Below are 17,988 nucleotides of genomic sequence, written 5' to 3' on the forward strand. Positions count from 1 at the left end.
TAGAAATCATATCAATACAAAAACAGAAATTATGTGAATACCAAACTAGACATGTGTACCCTACTCACACATGGGAGTCTCAAAGAGGGACAGGTCAGCCGAAATTGCTGAGGCAGAAGGCGACCTCTTAAACACTTAAAACAACAACGACAATAATATCACCAAAATGGCAAATGCGCAAGTGAGACTGACTTTGATAGAGAGTGTGAGAGGCGGACAGCAACAGTACTGTGACGGGTATAGATTTCGTCGCAGAAGCGTACACAATGAAACGAAGTATTGGAGTCGTGCTGTCGTCGGATGTATTGCACGTTTTTCAACCCGTGAAGACAGACTAAACAAGGTTGAAGAACTGGCCTGCTGGAGACGATTGCCCACAGCCCTGCAGGACCTAAGATCACCGCCTTCATGGACTACGTGACAACATCTTGAGTTGAATGGAGGCAGTTCAGTCCTTTTGTTTCTTTTTCTTAGGGTTTCTGTACTACAGCGTATATGTCTGAAACTGACGTTCACACATTGGGTATTTAACTTGCATCATACATTTTTGTTTGTTTGTTGTTTAACGCCGCACTCCGCACTATTCCAGCTATATGACGGTGGACTACAAATAACCGAGTCTGGAGCAGTCAATCCAGTGCTTGACCTTATGAGCATCGACCCACAAAAGTGGTATACCATGACATGCATCAACCAAGTCAACGAATCTGATCACCCGAAACCGTTAGCCGCCTCTTACGACAAGCATGGGGTGCTGAAGACCAATTTTAAGCCGGATCTTGCTACATGTAGCTTCATTTATGACTACGTTATGTTGAACATAGAAAAAAGGAGTAAAATAGATCGAGAGAATCAGATCTACACTTCGATATTAAATATATCAGATGAACTACAAGAGCATGCATTAAGGATGTGCCTCACCATCTTGAACCTCTGTATGTCTGCTTCTGTCAGGTTTAGCGTCCACGTTCTCTAAGTTGTCGTCACCAGATGGAACCTCCTCCCGTGGTGTGCACGTGTTCGTCACTGGCATGTCCACACTCGCGTATCCATCTGGTGAAACAGTATGATGTTTAAATGAAAAGTGCAAATATCATTAGCCAAGAAAACATATCCATTTATGTACATATACAGCAGAGCGATCATTGTAGAATTCAGATCACACTATCTTCTGATTCTTGTAACATTTAGAGATACATGCTAACATGCAGTTACCTGACAACATTAAGTCATCCTCCTGATTCTCAGCTGCGTTCATTGGTTGGACATCGCGTGACCCTTCATACAAGTCATCTCCCACTAAAACATACACAATGAGAGAACACGGAAATACGCCACGTAAATAGGATGTGACAAGGGTAACTGTCAGCTACAGCACAGCGGCAGTATACTTCCAAAATCAGTTTTAATTCTCATACCGTGTTATTCGAATTATGATCAATTGAAAAGCATACCTGTGTTGCTGCCTGTCGTGTTTTGATAAACTGGTGAGCTGGAACGAGAACAGTAATCACTTATATGGAAGACCAAAGATTGAAATAATTTTCAACAAACGTCAAAAAGTACAAAAAAAGTGTATGTGTGCGTGCTTACATAAGAATGTGTGTGTTTGTTTTGCGTGCGTGCGACCGTGCGTGTGTGTGTGTGTGTGTGTGTGTGTGTGCAAATATGTTTTTGTGCGTTCTGTCTGGAATAACAATTACACTTACATGTTCTCCAAGTTGACGTCACCAGATGGAACCTCCTCCCGTGGTGTGCACGTTTTCGTCACTGGCATGTCCACACTCGCGTATCCATCTGGCAATACAGTATGATGTTTAAATAAATACTGCAAATATCATTAGCCAAGAAAACATATCCATTTATGAAAGTGTAATGATTAAGCACATATACAGCAGAGCGATCATTGTAGACTGATTTCAGATCACACTATCTTCTGATTCTTGTAACATTTAGAGATACATCCTAACATGCAGTTACCTGACAACATTAAGTCATCCTCCCGATTCTCAGCTGCGTTCATTGGTTGGACATCGTGTGACCCTTCATACAAGTCATTTCCCACTGAAACATACACAATGAGAGAACACGGAAATACGCCACGTAAATAGGATGTGACAAGAGTAACTGTCGCTCAGGTTGATTTGCGAGATGTCATGGGACCGTTCTACCCCTCAGTATGTACCAGCTGTTTAATAACCATGGAGGATTGCGTGTGTGGCACAAGTGCGTCAATAGCCAACGAACCATGTGTTAGAATAAGGGCCTGTTAAACAGTTACATCATACAGTACAGCGGCAGTATACTTTCAAAATCAGTTTTAATTCTAATACCGTGTTATTCGAATTATGATCAATTGAAAAGCATACCTGTGTTGTTGCCTGTCGTGTTTTGATAAACTGGTGAGCTGGAACGAGAAGAGCAATAACTTATATGGAAGACCTAAGACTGAAAAATAATTTTCAACAAACGTCAAAAAGTACAAATTTGGTTTGTGTGTGTGTGCTTCCATAAGAATGTGTGTCTTTGTTTTGCGTGCGTGTGTTTGCGTGAGTGTGTGTGTGTGTGTGTAGGGGGGGGGGGGGGGGGGGGGTTGCAAATATGTTTCTGTGCATTCTGTTTGGAATAACAGTTACACTTACGCTTCATTATTTCTTTCTTCTTTCATATCATTTTGTTGATCTGGAAGAAGAACTTTTCATCATTTTAGGAAGTCTCAATATCCTCTGCCGCTATCAAACATTTCACACTAACCAGAATCAACTCTGACAATCATTGGATACATATTAATGTGGAAGTTGATGGTTATTGCAACTGTCGAACTGCCTTTTAAAACTTGTTTAATTTATTGTCCATAATTCAAGTCGAAGTTTCATCTAGAATTATCTTAAATCGCAACAATAATACATACGGGCAGCTTTTTTTCTCCGACTGATACACACGACGCCAGCGACAACGACGGTAAGCAGAACAGCTCCACCTACTGCCCCAACCACGATGTAGAGATGTTCATCTGTAAATGCTGAAACATAATATCATGGTTTATCCAGGATATATAGAGAACAGCTTGTCAAGGGTGAGAGGTTATATTATGTGTGCGATGTGTGGAGAAGTGAGAGACAGTTAACTAAAAGACTCACTGAAAAATAGTATCACTGCTAATTAGTCCCGGATATATACAGAACGGTTTGTAAAGTTGGGGCATTACATATGTGCAATGTATGGAGAAGTGAGAGAATGTGTTGGTTATAAGGCATTATGGGGTAAGTCTAAGGTAGTGGACGTTTCGATGAAATCCACGTGTACGCGTACGGTATTAATGAGGGTACGAATCTTGGGTTCAAGTCCTTATACAATCTAGGATCACAGACACAGCTATGACACGCAATCCTGCACAGCGAACGTTCGGGCCTTATCAAATAAATCGGGTGAATTAAGAATCTCGTTTGCTGGACGTTGCAATGATACACACTGGTTTTACCCTTTGATGATAGATCCCCAGCAAATTTAAACTATAATGGTCGTAAGATGCGACCACGTGGATCGGCTGCGCAAGATCGGCGACTTGCATAGATCGTTGCTCAGTGAATCGTTAAGTGGATTGTCTGGTCCAGGCGTTTCACAACAAACACTGATTTGTTGAATGACTTCTTAGAACAAACATATAACATGGTAACATTCAGATAAACAAGTCTTGTTATTGTCTGACCCTTGCATGTGTTTTCCAATGCGTGTGATAAACAGTTGACAGCAAATATTACACTACTTACTGCATGAATATATGAACAAATATGCGTCATGACTATTCAGAGTATTTTATGTGTTATAATACATTTAATGTATATTATTAAAATCTAACTTTACAATTTAAAAACAGAACGATGAAAGAAGGAAGCATTCTATTAACTACCACGCCAAATACACTCACCCTCTTTGCGCACATTGTTGCATAAACGTGTAAATATGTGTATTTAAGTTGTTTGAATATTTTTTCTACAAATATATGAAACGTCTATCTATAAACTAATATAATTTCCATATGTCAGTGTACTTTTATGCAAACAGTATTTCGCCCAAATATGACAGGCAGCGACATTTGAATGATGACCTTATACAGTAGCATGACGTCACAAAACGAGGTTAGAATGCAGATTTCATTATTCAGAGGCGCTGCCCCCATTTACGCGACTTGTCGTAATTCACATTTTGTTTCACATATAAACCTAATCTTTGCCGCTTTGACTCTTCGTCTAACATTTGCATCTGTATCGCATAGTTTGGCGATATATTGACTTAACAAAATCCCTATACAAAACAGTTCAATTTGTGCAGACACCGTTAAAGCAAACTGTATGGATTCCCAATTGGAAACAGCGTACATCTGTAATAACATGATCGGTAGACAAGCTATGCACCTACATGCTAGATTATGAATAGACACGGTGTGACAATGCCCCGGCAGGTGATGCCTATAAAATTATTTTTATAGATCACAAATTTCAAATGCCACTGGAACGACAGTGTTGTGTTTTCTAAGTTTCTGATACTGATCGTTTATTATCGTATATAACATATACTATTTGGTGCATATTCGTGGTGAGTATAAGAATGTTTAATCATTCATTAAATCCGGCTCTCCATGTAAACTGTTGATGTTACCTTGTACATATTCTTTTTTTTGTCAAAGTATCTCCTATGTAGGACTTACTATGTCTTACGTCATACTTTGTATGGCCTAGATTCACTATCTCCTATGTACGACTTAGTATATCCTACGTAGGACTTTGTATACCCTACATAGGACTTACTATCTCCTACGTAGGACTTACTATCTCTTACGTCGGACTTTGTATGGCCTAGAATTACTATCTCCTATGTACGACTTAGTATCTTCTACGCAGGTCTTAGTATCTCTCACGTTGGACTTACTATCTCCTATGTAGGACTTAGTATATCCTAGTATGGACTAGAAAAACTACATAGGAGATAGGGAGTCCTACGTTGGAGATAGTAAGTCCTATGTGGGAGATACTTAGTCCTATATTGACTTAACAACATCCCTACAACAGTACAAGTACAACAGTACAAGTTGTGCAGACACCCTTCAAGCACACTGCAAGCATTCCCAATAGGAAACAGTATACATCTGTAATAATATGGTCGATAGACACACTATGCACCAACATGATACATTATGAACAGCCACGATGTGACAATGTTCCTGCCGGTTATGCCTATAAAATGATCACATATTCCTGAAGGCAATTACATATGTTACTCGTGTATTAATCGTATTTCTAATACTGATCGTATATTATCGTATATATCGAATAATATTTGGTGTGTTTGGTAATGTTTAATCATTCATTATATCAGGCTCCCCATGTAAACTGTTGATGTTACGTTGTACATATTCTCAGTACGATATGGATATTTAAAGGAGAACTACCATTCTTTGTAGTCGATTTCAGCGGATCCGATGCAGTCTCCATATGTTGGGTTGTTGCTGATAATGACTGTGTTGACATGACATGACTTGAAGTATTGGCATGTTTTTCTGTACCTGTAGGACAAGAGCTTATCTCTATGTATATCGTTTGACTGGAAAACATATCATTCATTTCAGTACCCCACAAAATTATATGTATTGCCTTGCATAAATAGTGATGCTGTAATAGACCAACGTTCCAAATGAATAAAGTATATTCAGACAACGATTTTTAATGTTAATCCTGATGCAAAATGTTGTTTAGTTTTCATTGTCATTTCTTACGGGTCTTATCACATCGTTTCCTTTTTTATACAATTTATGGTCATTGATGATTACACTTGTGACAATTTACTATAATGCTAAAGATGTATTATACAACGCAGTGATTATGTCATACCCACCTATTGTATATTGTTGCTTCTCGGGTGGATAACGTTGTCGGAAACCTGTTTCCCACACTGCCACGCTGCTCCTTGGTCTGTGGTGGAGTGAAATCTAAACGTCATACTATGGGCCGTGGTACTGCAACTCACATTGATACGGTTGATGATGTCATGACCATGGGCGAGTTTGTGCTTAATACAATTAGGGGTCTTTTGAGTAACGACCTTAGCTTTGTTGTTCTGCAGCCACCCAATGTTTTTTGTAGATTCATCACGGATGCTACAGATCAAGGTTAAGAGTTCTCCATCTGTTGCTGTTAATGGTGAGCTCGTCAGTACAAATGTACCTGCGGAAACAAAATAATCCACATAAAAGTTTTATATACAAGTTACCCAAAAGCTGTTATGGCTGTCACATACCATTTGTCACGTTCGATTCTCCTCGTGGTTGTCACTAGTGTAGCTTTGGCCCAACTTTTTCACTCGTCCATGATTCTACATGAGTCAATGTCATTACTGGCCAGGATTATAACGAACTGATCACACCTAATGTTATCATTTATTTCATTAATACCCTCAATATTTTGTCTAATATTGTTGTAATCTCACTGGTGCGACGTTAACACATATATTATTATCATACTCGTCCAAATTTAACAAAGGAAATCTCATTCAGGTATACATGACTTAAGCATATTTGGTATAGATGTGGCAGGCTCAATTATGTATATACGTTTAATTAAGATTTATTAGTAAGTAGTAAGGTTATATGGCCTTGTTACCATTTTAACTGATTAGTTTATTACGATATTTACATGATAAGAAGATATTATTAGTTATAATATTAGTTATGTTTTATACTTTAGTATTTTATACCTTAAACATTCATTCCATAGCTCTGTAACATTAAGTAAGCTTACTCTCAGTCTAACTTCCACTAATTGTCACACTGGACGCTTTGACTTACAGCACTCTTTGCCCCAGCGCGCCCCGGCCCAGTCTATTGTCTTGTTGATAGGCCAAGCTGGCCTTAGCTACAACAATGTTTGTTGTTGAATTTTAGAAAATCAGTTGCTATTTGTCACCTCAAGGAAAGACTCAGCGAGATTTATTGCCACTTTCATTTCTATGTGAGGATTTGGATTTGTGAAGGGATTTATTCATATTTAAGGTTAGTTTATTAATTATTTTATGATGTTGTATATATGGATGTTTTCTAATTATTGCGATTAGAAATAATATATATTGTAGAATGCATTTTTAAATTGATTTATTAGAAACATAATGCATCTTGTATATATTTATAGTGCTTGATGAACTTACAGTTCAATGAGTAATTATTATCTGTATAAAACAGTATTAAACACAAAACCTAAATAAATATATATATAAACTAAGTAATATAAACCCCTCTGGACAGTAATGGAAAGTAAATGTATGTCTGTATGCTTGATTTATGTTGGTAAGTGCAAGTGTATGAGTGTTGTATGTCTGAAATGAGTGGCTGTTGTACTATATATTTTTATACACTATTTTACCATAGGATATCACTTGTATATAGTATTCTGCATTTGTATTTCTTTATTATGCAGCTTTCTCAGTGGCAACGTTCACCGTACAATCATTGTCACGGTATTACCAGTTCAGGTATCACCTATCTGGTATGTAATGTTCGTTATCACACTATATCATATTAACATATTTTGTATCTGTGTATTGATGTATTGTACGGATACGTCTGATGTATTGTGTAATTAAAGTAAATGCTATTCATTAAATGGATGTGATGTCTATATTTTAGAAATTTAAAGAGTAACTACATGTATAACGGATTGTATATATTTATTTCTATATTATATTTGCTTATTTGCTTAGGTACATTCGCACCTATAATAAAATAAACGTCATCAGACTCACCCCCCACAGCTGTTTGTGATTTATTTGGCCAGTAGATCGCCTACTCCACTATCGGCCAACACAATCACGGTTACATAGATAAAATATAATACATAAGTTCACATTTATAATGCGATTTTATTTTAAATTGTGTGAGTGGTGGGTCCTTCCGGTAGAGCATGACATGCTTACCCTTTTTCGTGAACATTTGGTGTCATAACTGATTTTCAGAGATCCATACATGTAATTGTCACAACAGTTTGCCTCATTACGCCTAATGCAAAGAAAAACACCTTGCAATAATGTAATTTTTGTGCAAGCATTTTTTTCAATAGTCTGAAGCATATTTGTATTTGAAAATGTATTTTGGATAACTATTTATATGGTCTGTCCCTTATTTGTTTTTCATCACAACAACAGCAGCATGCAAGTTGGACAACTATGAACAATTTTTACTATTTTTGAAAGGATATGGTAATTTTGTTAGGGAATGGATGTAGTGGGAAAATATATTTCTTGTTAAATATGGGATTATTACAAACTAACGGGACACGTTCGAATATCTAAAAATATTAACTGTCAAATTGACAACGCGATTCGTATATTACAGTTTATCTATCAGGCCTTGTGTTATTGTGTGAGCTGGTCATGTACAGTGGCAAGTGACCTTGTGTACAACGCAGAGGACACATATCACATGGAATAATGCAACGTTAGTTATGAAGAATTCTTCAATAGCCGACCGTGTTCGGCAGCGTGAGAGTTTCTATGGCTTTGGTCCTACCCGACACTGAAGCACATGCACATGTAGCACTTGCATCTGCGTTGCCAATTGACTTCGCAATATGCCTATAAAGAATTATATAGCAATGTGACTGTTAACTTCTAGCCCCTCACAGGCAGTAGATGTTGTCAACTTGCCTTCTTAATATTTACTTCCACAGTAAATTCACAATTAACAATTCACAACCTTAAAAAACTAGATAATCAGAAATGTTTTTATACACAACCTGCAGATGTTTTGACATGTGTGTTGTTATGAAAAGTTAATTCCAGTCGAAACTGTTGTCAGTATATGTTTAGTATTTGTCAGCAACATTGTTATACTGGTAAAACTGTCAAGTGTTACTACTTACATAGCCTCCTACATTGTTCGTTTTCATCATAAACCTAAAACTGTATGTTTCAATATAATTGATTGATCATTTCTAGATATGTTTGGTTATTCACTTATTTAATAGTTTAATTCTTTGTGAACCGATTTCTAGGTTCGCCTCTGTTTTTAAATATGGAAATCACATTGTAACAATATAAACACACTTCATTACTACAAATAACAGTGGGTCATAATTAACATGAAGACAACGTTAACGTTTCAAACTTTAGAAAACGACACCTCAACCGATGCCCCACGTCATACATGTACATCTAAGGATATCACTTCAAAGCGTATGACTTACTTTATTCTGGTACCGTCGTTGATAAAAAAAAACATGTTACCGATCTCCATGTTGTAAAGTAGATACATACTCTCATAGCATATCAGATCACATCCCATCTTTAGTATTTATCCATTTTGGAGCCTTTGGTCAAACTGATTTTGAATAAATCAGATCAAGCTGATTCGGGGAGTTAAGGGCCAATATCTATGGTCAGATAGGGTTATGCAAAGATATCTGAGATCTATTTAACATCTTTACCTGTATTTACGGCTATGTCTATCATCACAATCGTGTGAATATAAAACACATCTTTATTATGTTCACAACTGTGATCTATATTGTCGGCCTGAACCTGTTAAAACATGCAGCGACCATGTAAGTAAAAGCATTATGCTTGCATGTTCTAAGTGTATTCCAAAATGCGGATATAAACCCTCTCTTAAACTATTTTGGAAAGCCGATGGACTTAATGATGCACATTACCGTATTAGGGTTGGCAGAACTTGGAACATGGCTAAAAATGGTATCAGAGAGGACAGCATACAATATCTAAAGTAAGCGCTAGTTTCCATAATAAATGTTTTGAGTGAAGAGACCTGTATCTGATCAGAGTTTCCACCGGTCTTCCTCATATGAAGACATTGCATTTCCTCCATTCAGTTCTGATGAAGGTCGAAAGGACACATTTAAGGCTAGAGTTACTTAAGAAATGCTTTTCAAACTGTGTTGGTTTACTGGAACTAACACAGTATGAAATTCATATGAGGCACAGGGTGTTGCACAAATATTCGTGTATACGTACGGAATATTTGCTTTGTTTGTTGTAACAAAACTTATAACACTATGTGATTATGCAAAACCTATCAACTTTGTTGGTAGTCAGTCATCTTACTAAAAGTTACATTCATACTTGCCATTGGCATGCACAGCTCCGTGAATAACGCCTATCCACGTACATATCAATATATTCCAGCAGACCTTCATTGTAGCATACCACGTCCCAGTGTATGTTTTCCTGTATATCCTTCCTTTACAAGTTGTGATGTCATAGGTTCAATTGCAGAATACACTTCCTTGCTATTTCTCCGTATAGAAAGGAATCATAACCCAGTATATGCTCTCCGCTATAACTTGTGTTCTCTCAAGTTTAAACACAACGCCATTTTGTCAACATAACCGATCTGTCTGACTTCGGTTACTAAAACTTAAATACTGGTCAAACTTGTGTATGACATTAGCTTATCTCTTTCCCCGGGACACGTGTATGCAAGAGGGAAGTAGTCTCGACAGTCAACAAGGCGTGATATATTCATGTGATAGTAATACACACCAAAGCAGGAACATAATTTAATAATTTCATACTTCGAAGTTTACACTTTTTCTTTCATGCTGATTGGCTGAATGGGTAGTCACTTGATCTGATATTTGGAGTTCACACACCTGTGTACGGACAAAAATAGTTCACATGATTAGAACAATTTTTTGTGAAATTGATCGTGTGAACTTTTGCCGGAACTACTTCCCGGGATTTCCCCGAATTCTCGTTCGGCGTTTACGATCAACTCGTTTTTCTATTTTCTTTTTAATACCTGCATTTATCAGCAATATAATTAATTTCGTATTTTTGCCTGGTCTTGTAACATTTCATCTGACTGATAAAGAAATAAATGCTTTGGTTCTGGTGATTGATGTCGTCTAGCTGCTACATGAAACAAAATGGATTGTCCTTGTGATGATTTGGATATGGAATGGTTATCTTTCAATACCAATCACGCAAGTGAAGAAAATTAATTCTGTAAAATTACTGAGGTGAACAAAATTGATTTATTGAGCGATATTGACTTTGATGCCTTCTTTTCGGAAATAACAGGAATCACCAATGAAAACAATGTCGTACCTTGCTCAGATGTGGCCGCTGACAGAGCAAACGCGACTGCTCCTGATCAATCCCAGACTAAAATCCAGTTTACTATCGTATCGGGGGAAAAAAATCCAAGATTTTGAGTAACCATAAAATATAAGAAGGTAAGGAAAGAACGTTAACTTTAAAATACAAAACAAACTTGCCTACCTGTTTTATCGATTGGTCATCGGAGTCAAGAAAATATCCGTAGACGGAATTAGAAATCTAATATTCAGGTTTTTGAGTAACAGTAACGGGGCACAGAAATGAAGCTGGCATCAGGTCATACAGTAGGTGGGGGGCACGGGTGGCCCAGTCGTCTAAGGCGCCGCGATTCGCTGTGCAGAGTTGCGTCCCTTGGGCACGCCAGAAACCTATGATTGTGGGTTCGAATCCCGGTTCGCCCCGATTATGTTTCTAGGTTTGTCAGCACCATACCCGTGCTCGTGGGTTTCACTGAAGTGATAAACGTCTGAGACCTGCATCACTTCGGGCTTTCCTCCCACATTAAGCTGACACGCCGTGATATAACTGGAATACTGTTAAAAGCGGCGTTAAACCAAACTCACTCACTCACTCATACAGTAGGTCCATCTCAGGTGACAAGAAACACCAGCTAAGCAAAGTATTATAGCACACGCGACAAATCCCAAACTCCAAATATAACACACCCTGACGTTGAAAATTAACACAAAAACACAACAGTTTCAGAGCACTCGGTTCAACCCCCACCAGTCAATTCCGCACCGTCCCAACTGGTTTGCAATTATCAAAACACAAGCAACACATTTATAAATCGGTGATATTCCCAATTTGCTAGTGCCATGAGAGGGTTCACGCGTCGGGGTGTTTTCCATAACTGCTCCATGAACGTCATTTTCAACAGCAGTAAGTATAAATTTCATCCTCATGCTCCCGTTCGACTCGAAATACACCACTTTACAAACTTATGTGACGTCATGTATAAATCCGTGCTTGAAAATTGAACTCGCCTCGGTGCATCGAGGTCATGTTTATATTTTGGTTCACCTTCCTGTAACCTAATTTTAAGATTTAATCTATCCCAAATATTGTTTGTAAATTTGTTCAGAGAAAGAAATTATGTACATATATTTCTAGATTATGTTGCATATATTCAAAGAACTATTTTTCTTTGAGTAACTATGTATGAGTTGGGAAACGTATGTGACCGAGAGTCGGCAAATACCGACAAAATAACATTGTTGCAATGTTCTTCGGCGAAACCAGAGGACTTCAAATTTAAGCAAACATTCTTACGATATTATTCGGCGAGACAAGTAAACTACAAAATATGAAATTGTAAGAATTGAACGACGCAAGCTCGGAGGTTCACACAGTTTAACCAGCACTTTTAAATCGTTCACACTTCAATGAACCCATCAAAACTGACGTTCAATTCTTAAATGAGAACAATCGCCAGATACAGTAGCTAAATATCTACACATTAACCGTGAGCATGTTCTTTGTATTCGTTGATTTGGGAATTGACACGTAACAGTAGTTAATAGAATGATGCCATCTTAAATACAACTAGTGTATCTGGTGAGAAATGTTTTAAAATACGCTCATTATAACACAAACGGTATCAAACGGTGACCCGTTTATCATTCAGAAAAAAAACATAATTTAATTGATCTAATTTATACATAAATAAATTTCGTATTGTGATGGCACCATACATATTTCGTCTTATCAAAACTGGGGAGTATTCAAATATTGCTAGGGAATTGAGATTTTAGAAAGTATTTAATAGAAGTTTGGTTGAAAATGCGTATCATTGTCGGCTGGTATGTGAATTTCAAGATACTCTTAGATACCTAAGAACTATTACATGTATATAAGCGCTACTATAACTAAGTTTAATATTTAATGGCTTCCAAACATATTCATATTGTGAGAATTTATCCTCCATGAAAGGGTACTGATAGAAGCAGCCTACAAATAACTAACTCAGTTGGTTCACAAGTGCTCAGGGGTTACCTCCCTTTTAACTGTCAAGTGGTCTGACCGGGTGTACATGAATGTTCTTGATTGTTGTTTAACGCCGCACTCCACATTATTCCAGCTATATGACGGCGGTCGGTAAATAATCGAGTCTGAACAGCATCGATTCACGCAATTCGTATACGATGACATGCATCATCTTAGTAAACGAGCGTCTGACGACAAGCATAGTCGCCTTTCACTGCAAAATGGGTTACTGAATATCTTTTCTAACTCGGATCTTCACGCTTTTTGTCAACTTTGTCGAATTGTATCCGGACATTGTGACAAAATGGAATCGCATTCAAATTCAGGTAATACACAGAACGATATATGTTTAAGCTGATATAAAATATAATGTCCTACATAACATTTCAATAATGTTTGTAATCATTTTACATGTTTAAGTGAGATTTCTCATGAATAATGTTCATTAGTAAAACATGTAGACACATTGCAAACACATAAGACAATTTTTATAAAATTCCTATGTTCTGCTATGGTCTTAGAACAGGGGACCCAATCGTCTGCTCAGTGGAAGTATTGCCCTTGTAGTGTTCCATACATTACAAGGCAGTACAAAGATCAGCTCGCGACGGAGCACGTGCAACAGCGGCAGAGAACACAATCAACTGTCCATTCCCTAAAAATAATGGAGCGCTCACACAATAGAATGACGTCACATATGGGTTTTTTTGTTTACCGTATTTTGTCATGATTACATTGTGAATTTGTTTGAATAAAAACTGGGGTTCTCACACTTTTTAACAATGCATTTATGTGATGTAACTTATTAAAATAATGTTATGGCTTATGTATGTTAAATGTTTGAATACCTTTTGTTTTTAATTACCCTTTAGGAAACAACCACTTGGGCCTTTATTGTATATAACACATATTCTTAAAGCGCCAACACGGCACCGAATCATGATGGATTTATGACGCATGATTTTAGGGCATTATCATTGCCCGAGCTCTTCCATTAACTGCCCGACGAAGGAGAACAAGGGTTTCTGCCAATGATATTGCCCTGAAAAATAGCATTACCGTTATAACAGCTAAAATAGATAGAATTTGTTATCAAATACAAATATACAAAAATATCGGTTTTGAAACATTTACTGTTATCAACACACAACCAATGTCACTGAAAAAGATACAAATATACAAATATGGAAACGTCATAGAACAAACCACATGACATCACTATTGCACTCATGACGTCACCTAACTACGGGCGTGATAATGGCTCGTCGTCAAGCAATATGAAGGCATTATCAAGTATACAGTGGCCCGCTCATTTCTGCGAGTGGTATAATGATAATTATATCCATTATTTGCTATAAAATCCGTAACATCGGATTAAAGTTTGCTAAAAAATACAAAATAGCCTTGGGGTGAAGTTTTCTACTCCGACGTCCGCCCCTTTTGCATCTCACCTATAAAAGGTTTATGTGACGTATACTCTGACAAAAAAAAGATGAGGTTTGTATACCCCGTGCTGGACACAAGACAATTAGGCTGGCGTCGTGTTGATTTATCCCTTGTTAAGATTTCATACTGTAGATTACTGTCAGGTTTGTCAATTTATGACTATTTGTCTGTTAGACGTATTTCAGGGTGTGTAAGGTCAACCTTGTATATGTTTACGTAAAGCCTTAATGCTTTAATTTTGGTTATTGCTCAGTGTTAATATATCCTTAAACTTCACCAGTGTAATAATCGTATGTTCAGCACCGTGACACTGATTACAGATGCTGAATCCCTTTACACATTTGAACTACGTATCGATTTATCCTTTGTGTTTTCAGGAAGAAGGAAGTGTACCCAGGTATTGTGCTTGCATGATACAGTGGATGAACAAGGGCGATAAGTTTGTGTGTGTGTGTTGATTTAGTGATTTTGATGTTCACTATTTTCCTTCTGAATCAGTGAAACGAGAACGATACATATGATTATATAGTTTAGTATGAACTGTTGGCAGATTTTCGGTTTTTATTGGGATATTATATGGAGTGCAGCTTGTATCTGTTACATTCATATGCTGTCATATCCCGGGGTATAATCGGTCGCCATGCTGCTCATCACATCGACCACTGATCCGTCTGGTCCAGATTCGGATGTTTCTCTGACTGCGGCGTAAAACAATACCCACTTCTATACATTGACGCTCTCGTATCAAAAAGATGGGCATGAATATAGATCTAATTTGAGCTCAGTGTCGCCATGACAAGAGTAGAATACAGAGTTAACTATTGCTGTTGTTGATTAGTAATTCTGATTAGAAGGTTCCACCTGGTAGACAGATTTGACGAATATATAGTGAACCGCAAAAGAAACGTCACCATGGATAGATATATGAGAAACCTTATTTGTCCAAACACTGTGAACATACTTTGAGTCATAATGAAAAGATGAAACTTGTCAAAACAGTTCATCAAGGTTGAAATTAAAGTGTCAAATGTTCTTAAAGTGAAACACAACACTAGTCTCTGAGAAAATGGCATCACAAGTCAGTATCTCGTGTGTCCGCCATGTGCATTGATGACTGCCATGCAACGGCGATACATGGAATAAATGAGGCGGTTGATGAAGGCCATAGGCACTTGAGGCCACACACTGAGGAACGCCTGACGCAGTTCAGCTGCAGTTGTCGGCCTTGGTCAGACGTCATTCAGCCGTCCTTGAATCTCGTTCCACAGGTGCTCAATGAGATTCAAATTGGGACTGAGGGCAGGCCACTGCATGGTTTTGATGCCATTCTGCTGGAAGAAGTCTCTCGTTGCTCTCGCAGTGTGGACACGGGCGTTATCATGCTTGAACTCGTGGTTGCGGCGACGTGCCAAATGAGGTATGGCGTGTGGTCTCAAGACTTGATTAATGTACAGAGCTGCTGTAACACCATTGCCCTCCCTGGACCGATGTTCTGGAAGACCACAGGGCCGACCCTCTGTGCAAAACCAATTCCACACCACACCATGATGCTCGGACCACCCAACGCGTCTCTCTCTCAACAACACAAGCATCCAAATAACTTTCCCCACGTCATCGCCAGACTCTCTCTCTCTCTGCCATCTGCTGTTCTGATACAGTAACGGCTCTTGTCTGAGAAGAGGACTCTTCTCCACTGCTGGTGGCACCAATGTTGTTGCTGTGTTGCCCACTGAAGACGGTCCCGGCGATGACGTGGTGTCAGAATGGGTCCTCGGTGTGGCCTGTTACAGTGGAGGTGTCTGCTCGTCAATCGTCGACGCACGGTGTCATCACTAATGTGATGCTGGTGTGTCCCCATGGTCTGTCGAGCAGTTTCAGCAGCAGTAACAAAACGATCTTGAAGATGCTGTCGCACAATCTGACGATCCTAACGTAGGGTGGTGACCTTGGTCTTCCACTACGTGGTCGGTTATCTGTAGTGTTGGTGGTCTGGTACCGTTGCTGGAGCCTGTATATGGTCCTTACGTTGACTTAAAATGCATTGGCTACTTGCCGAGCTGTTTGTCCAGCTTGCAATCGTCCAAGAGCTTGGTGTCGCTGATTTCTTGTCAATCTCGGCATGTGGTAGCAATTCGATAACGAATGAATGTTATCCGATCTGGTGGATTTTTATAGGGCAAGAAATCGGGGAAAGGAACTGCATTTCATTTTGCACAGAACTCACGTGCATCAGATTACCATGGCCGTTGCCGTGATGCGTTTGGGCGATCGGTTTTATTGTCATCTGCTTTGTATATTCATCATCAAATTATTTTTTTTCCGGACAAGGTAATGTTAAATTAAGAATCTTTGCCAAAAATTACCTAGATATTAAAATGACAACTTTTCATGCAATGTTACTTGGGGTGACGTTTCTTTTGCGGTTCAGTATAAATTCGGAAGTCTCACACACGAAACCCAACGCCTATCGACAGTATTATATTCTAGTGAGCCTCCCTTGTATATACCCCCAAGCTCTGCATTAATTGTCCCACAATCACTGTGCAGTGAATCATCACTTTTGTTCTATAAAAAAAATATACGGTTTGTCGTTGTTGTGGACTTATTAGAGCGTTGCGTGGTTGTCAGCAACGTTGTGGCAAAAGGCTCAAGTTGACAGTGCGCGGTATGCTCCTTGACAACACGACAACGTGCCCTGTCAAGTTGAACGGGAATTACCGCATGGACGTACAGTTATGTCTGACGTAAATGCGCAATTTGTCCAACAAGGAAGTTGAATATTTCTGGAAAAATATCAAGTGACTCACTTTGTTGTTCTGAAGTTAATAGAGTGTGAAAACTTTCATTGCCAGCCCATGCGAACCTGTCGTCAAACACCAACATGTTATGGATTTCTATCATGTTTGATGTAATCTACATCCTGTATTAATAGGGAAGAAATTCATTACAACAATAAAAAAATTTAACAGTGTTTCATATTTGGTTTTCGTTACTTGATACCACCCAGCATTGACACATTAACATATTATCTATGCCAATATTATCCTCATACGCCCATATTGAACTTCTGCACAGCACAGTTGGCATGGTCTGATAGGTAGTTTTAGATACTACTTTGATACAAAATATAACTGAACCAAATGGTTAATATACAATTGCACAGAATTATAGATATGAAAACGAGCTTCACTTTATGGCTCTAGAGAATCGACGCATATAAAGAACATGCTCAAGGTTAATGTGTTGAGATTTAACTACTGTATTTGGCGATTGTTCAAAACAGAAAAGGGGGCACGGGTGGCCCAGTCGTCGAAGTCGCCGCGATTCGCAGTGCAGAGTTGCGTCCCTTGGGCACGCCAGAAACCTATGATTGTGGGTGCGAATCCCGGCTCGCCCCATTTATGCACCATACCCGTGCTCGTGAGTTTCACCGCA

At 38.5% G+C, this 17,988-nt stretch overlaps 1 protein-coding gene across 1 annotated transcript in view; it reads right to left on the reverse strand.

Moving 5' to 3' along the window:
* Positions 1-904: 904 nt before the first annotated feature.
* Positions 905-17,988, reverse strand: part of LOC139457043 (uncharacterized) — a 96,004-nt gene continuing 78,920 nt past the window's right edge. Inside the window, exons 8-13 of the mRNA XM_071238486.1 lie at positions 2,912-3,022; positions 1,981-2,064; positions 1,710-1,797; positions 1,455-1,492; positions 1,216-1,299; positions 905-1,053 (exon numbers count right to left, since the gene is read on the reverse strand). Coding sequence (XP_071094587.1) covers positions 905-1,053; positions 1,216-1,299; positions 1,455-1,492; positions 1,710-1,797; positions 1,981-2,064; positions 2,912-3,022 — 554 coding nt within the window. The remainder of the gene's footprint in view (positions 1,054-1,215; positions 1,300-1,454; positions 1,493-1,709; positions 1,798-1,980; positions 2,065-2,911; positions 3,023-17,988) is intronic.

This window comes from Haliotis cracherodii, unplaced genomic scaffold, assembly GCF_022045235.1.
Source record: "Haliotis cracherodii isolate W230 unplaced genomic scaffold, xgHalCrac1.p SCAF_12, whole genome shotgun sequence".
Taxonomy (NCBI): domain Eukaryota; kingdom Metazoa; phylum Mollusca; class Gastropoda; order Lepetellida; family Haliotidae; genus Haliotis; species Haliotis cracherodii.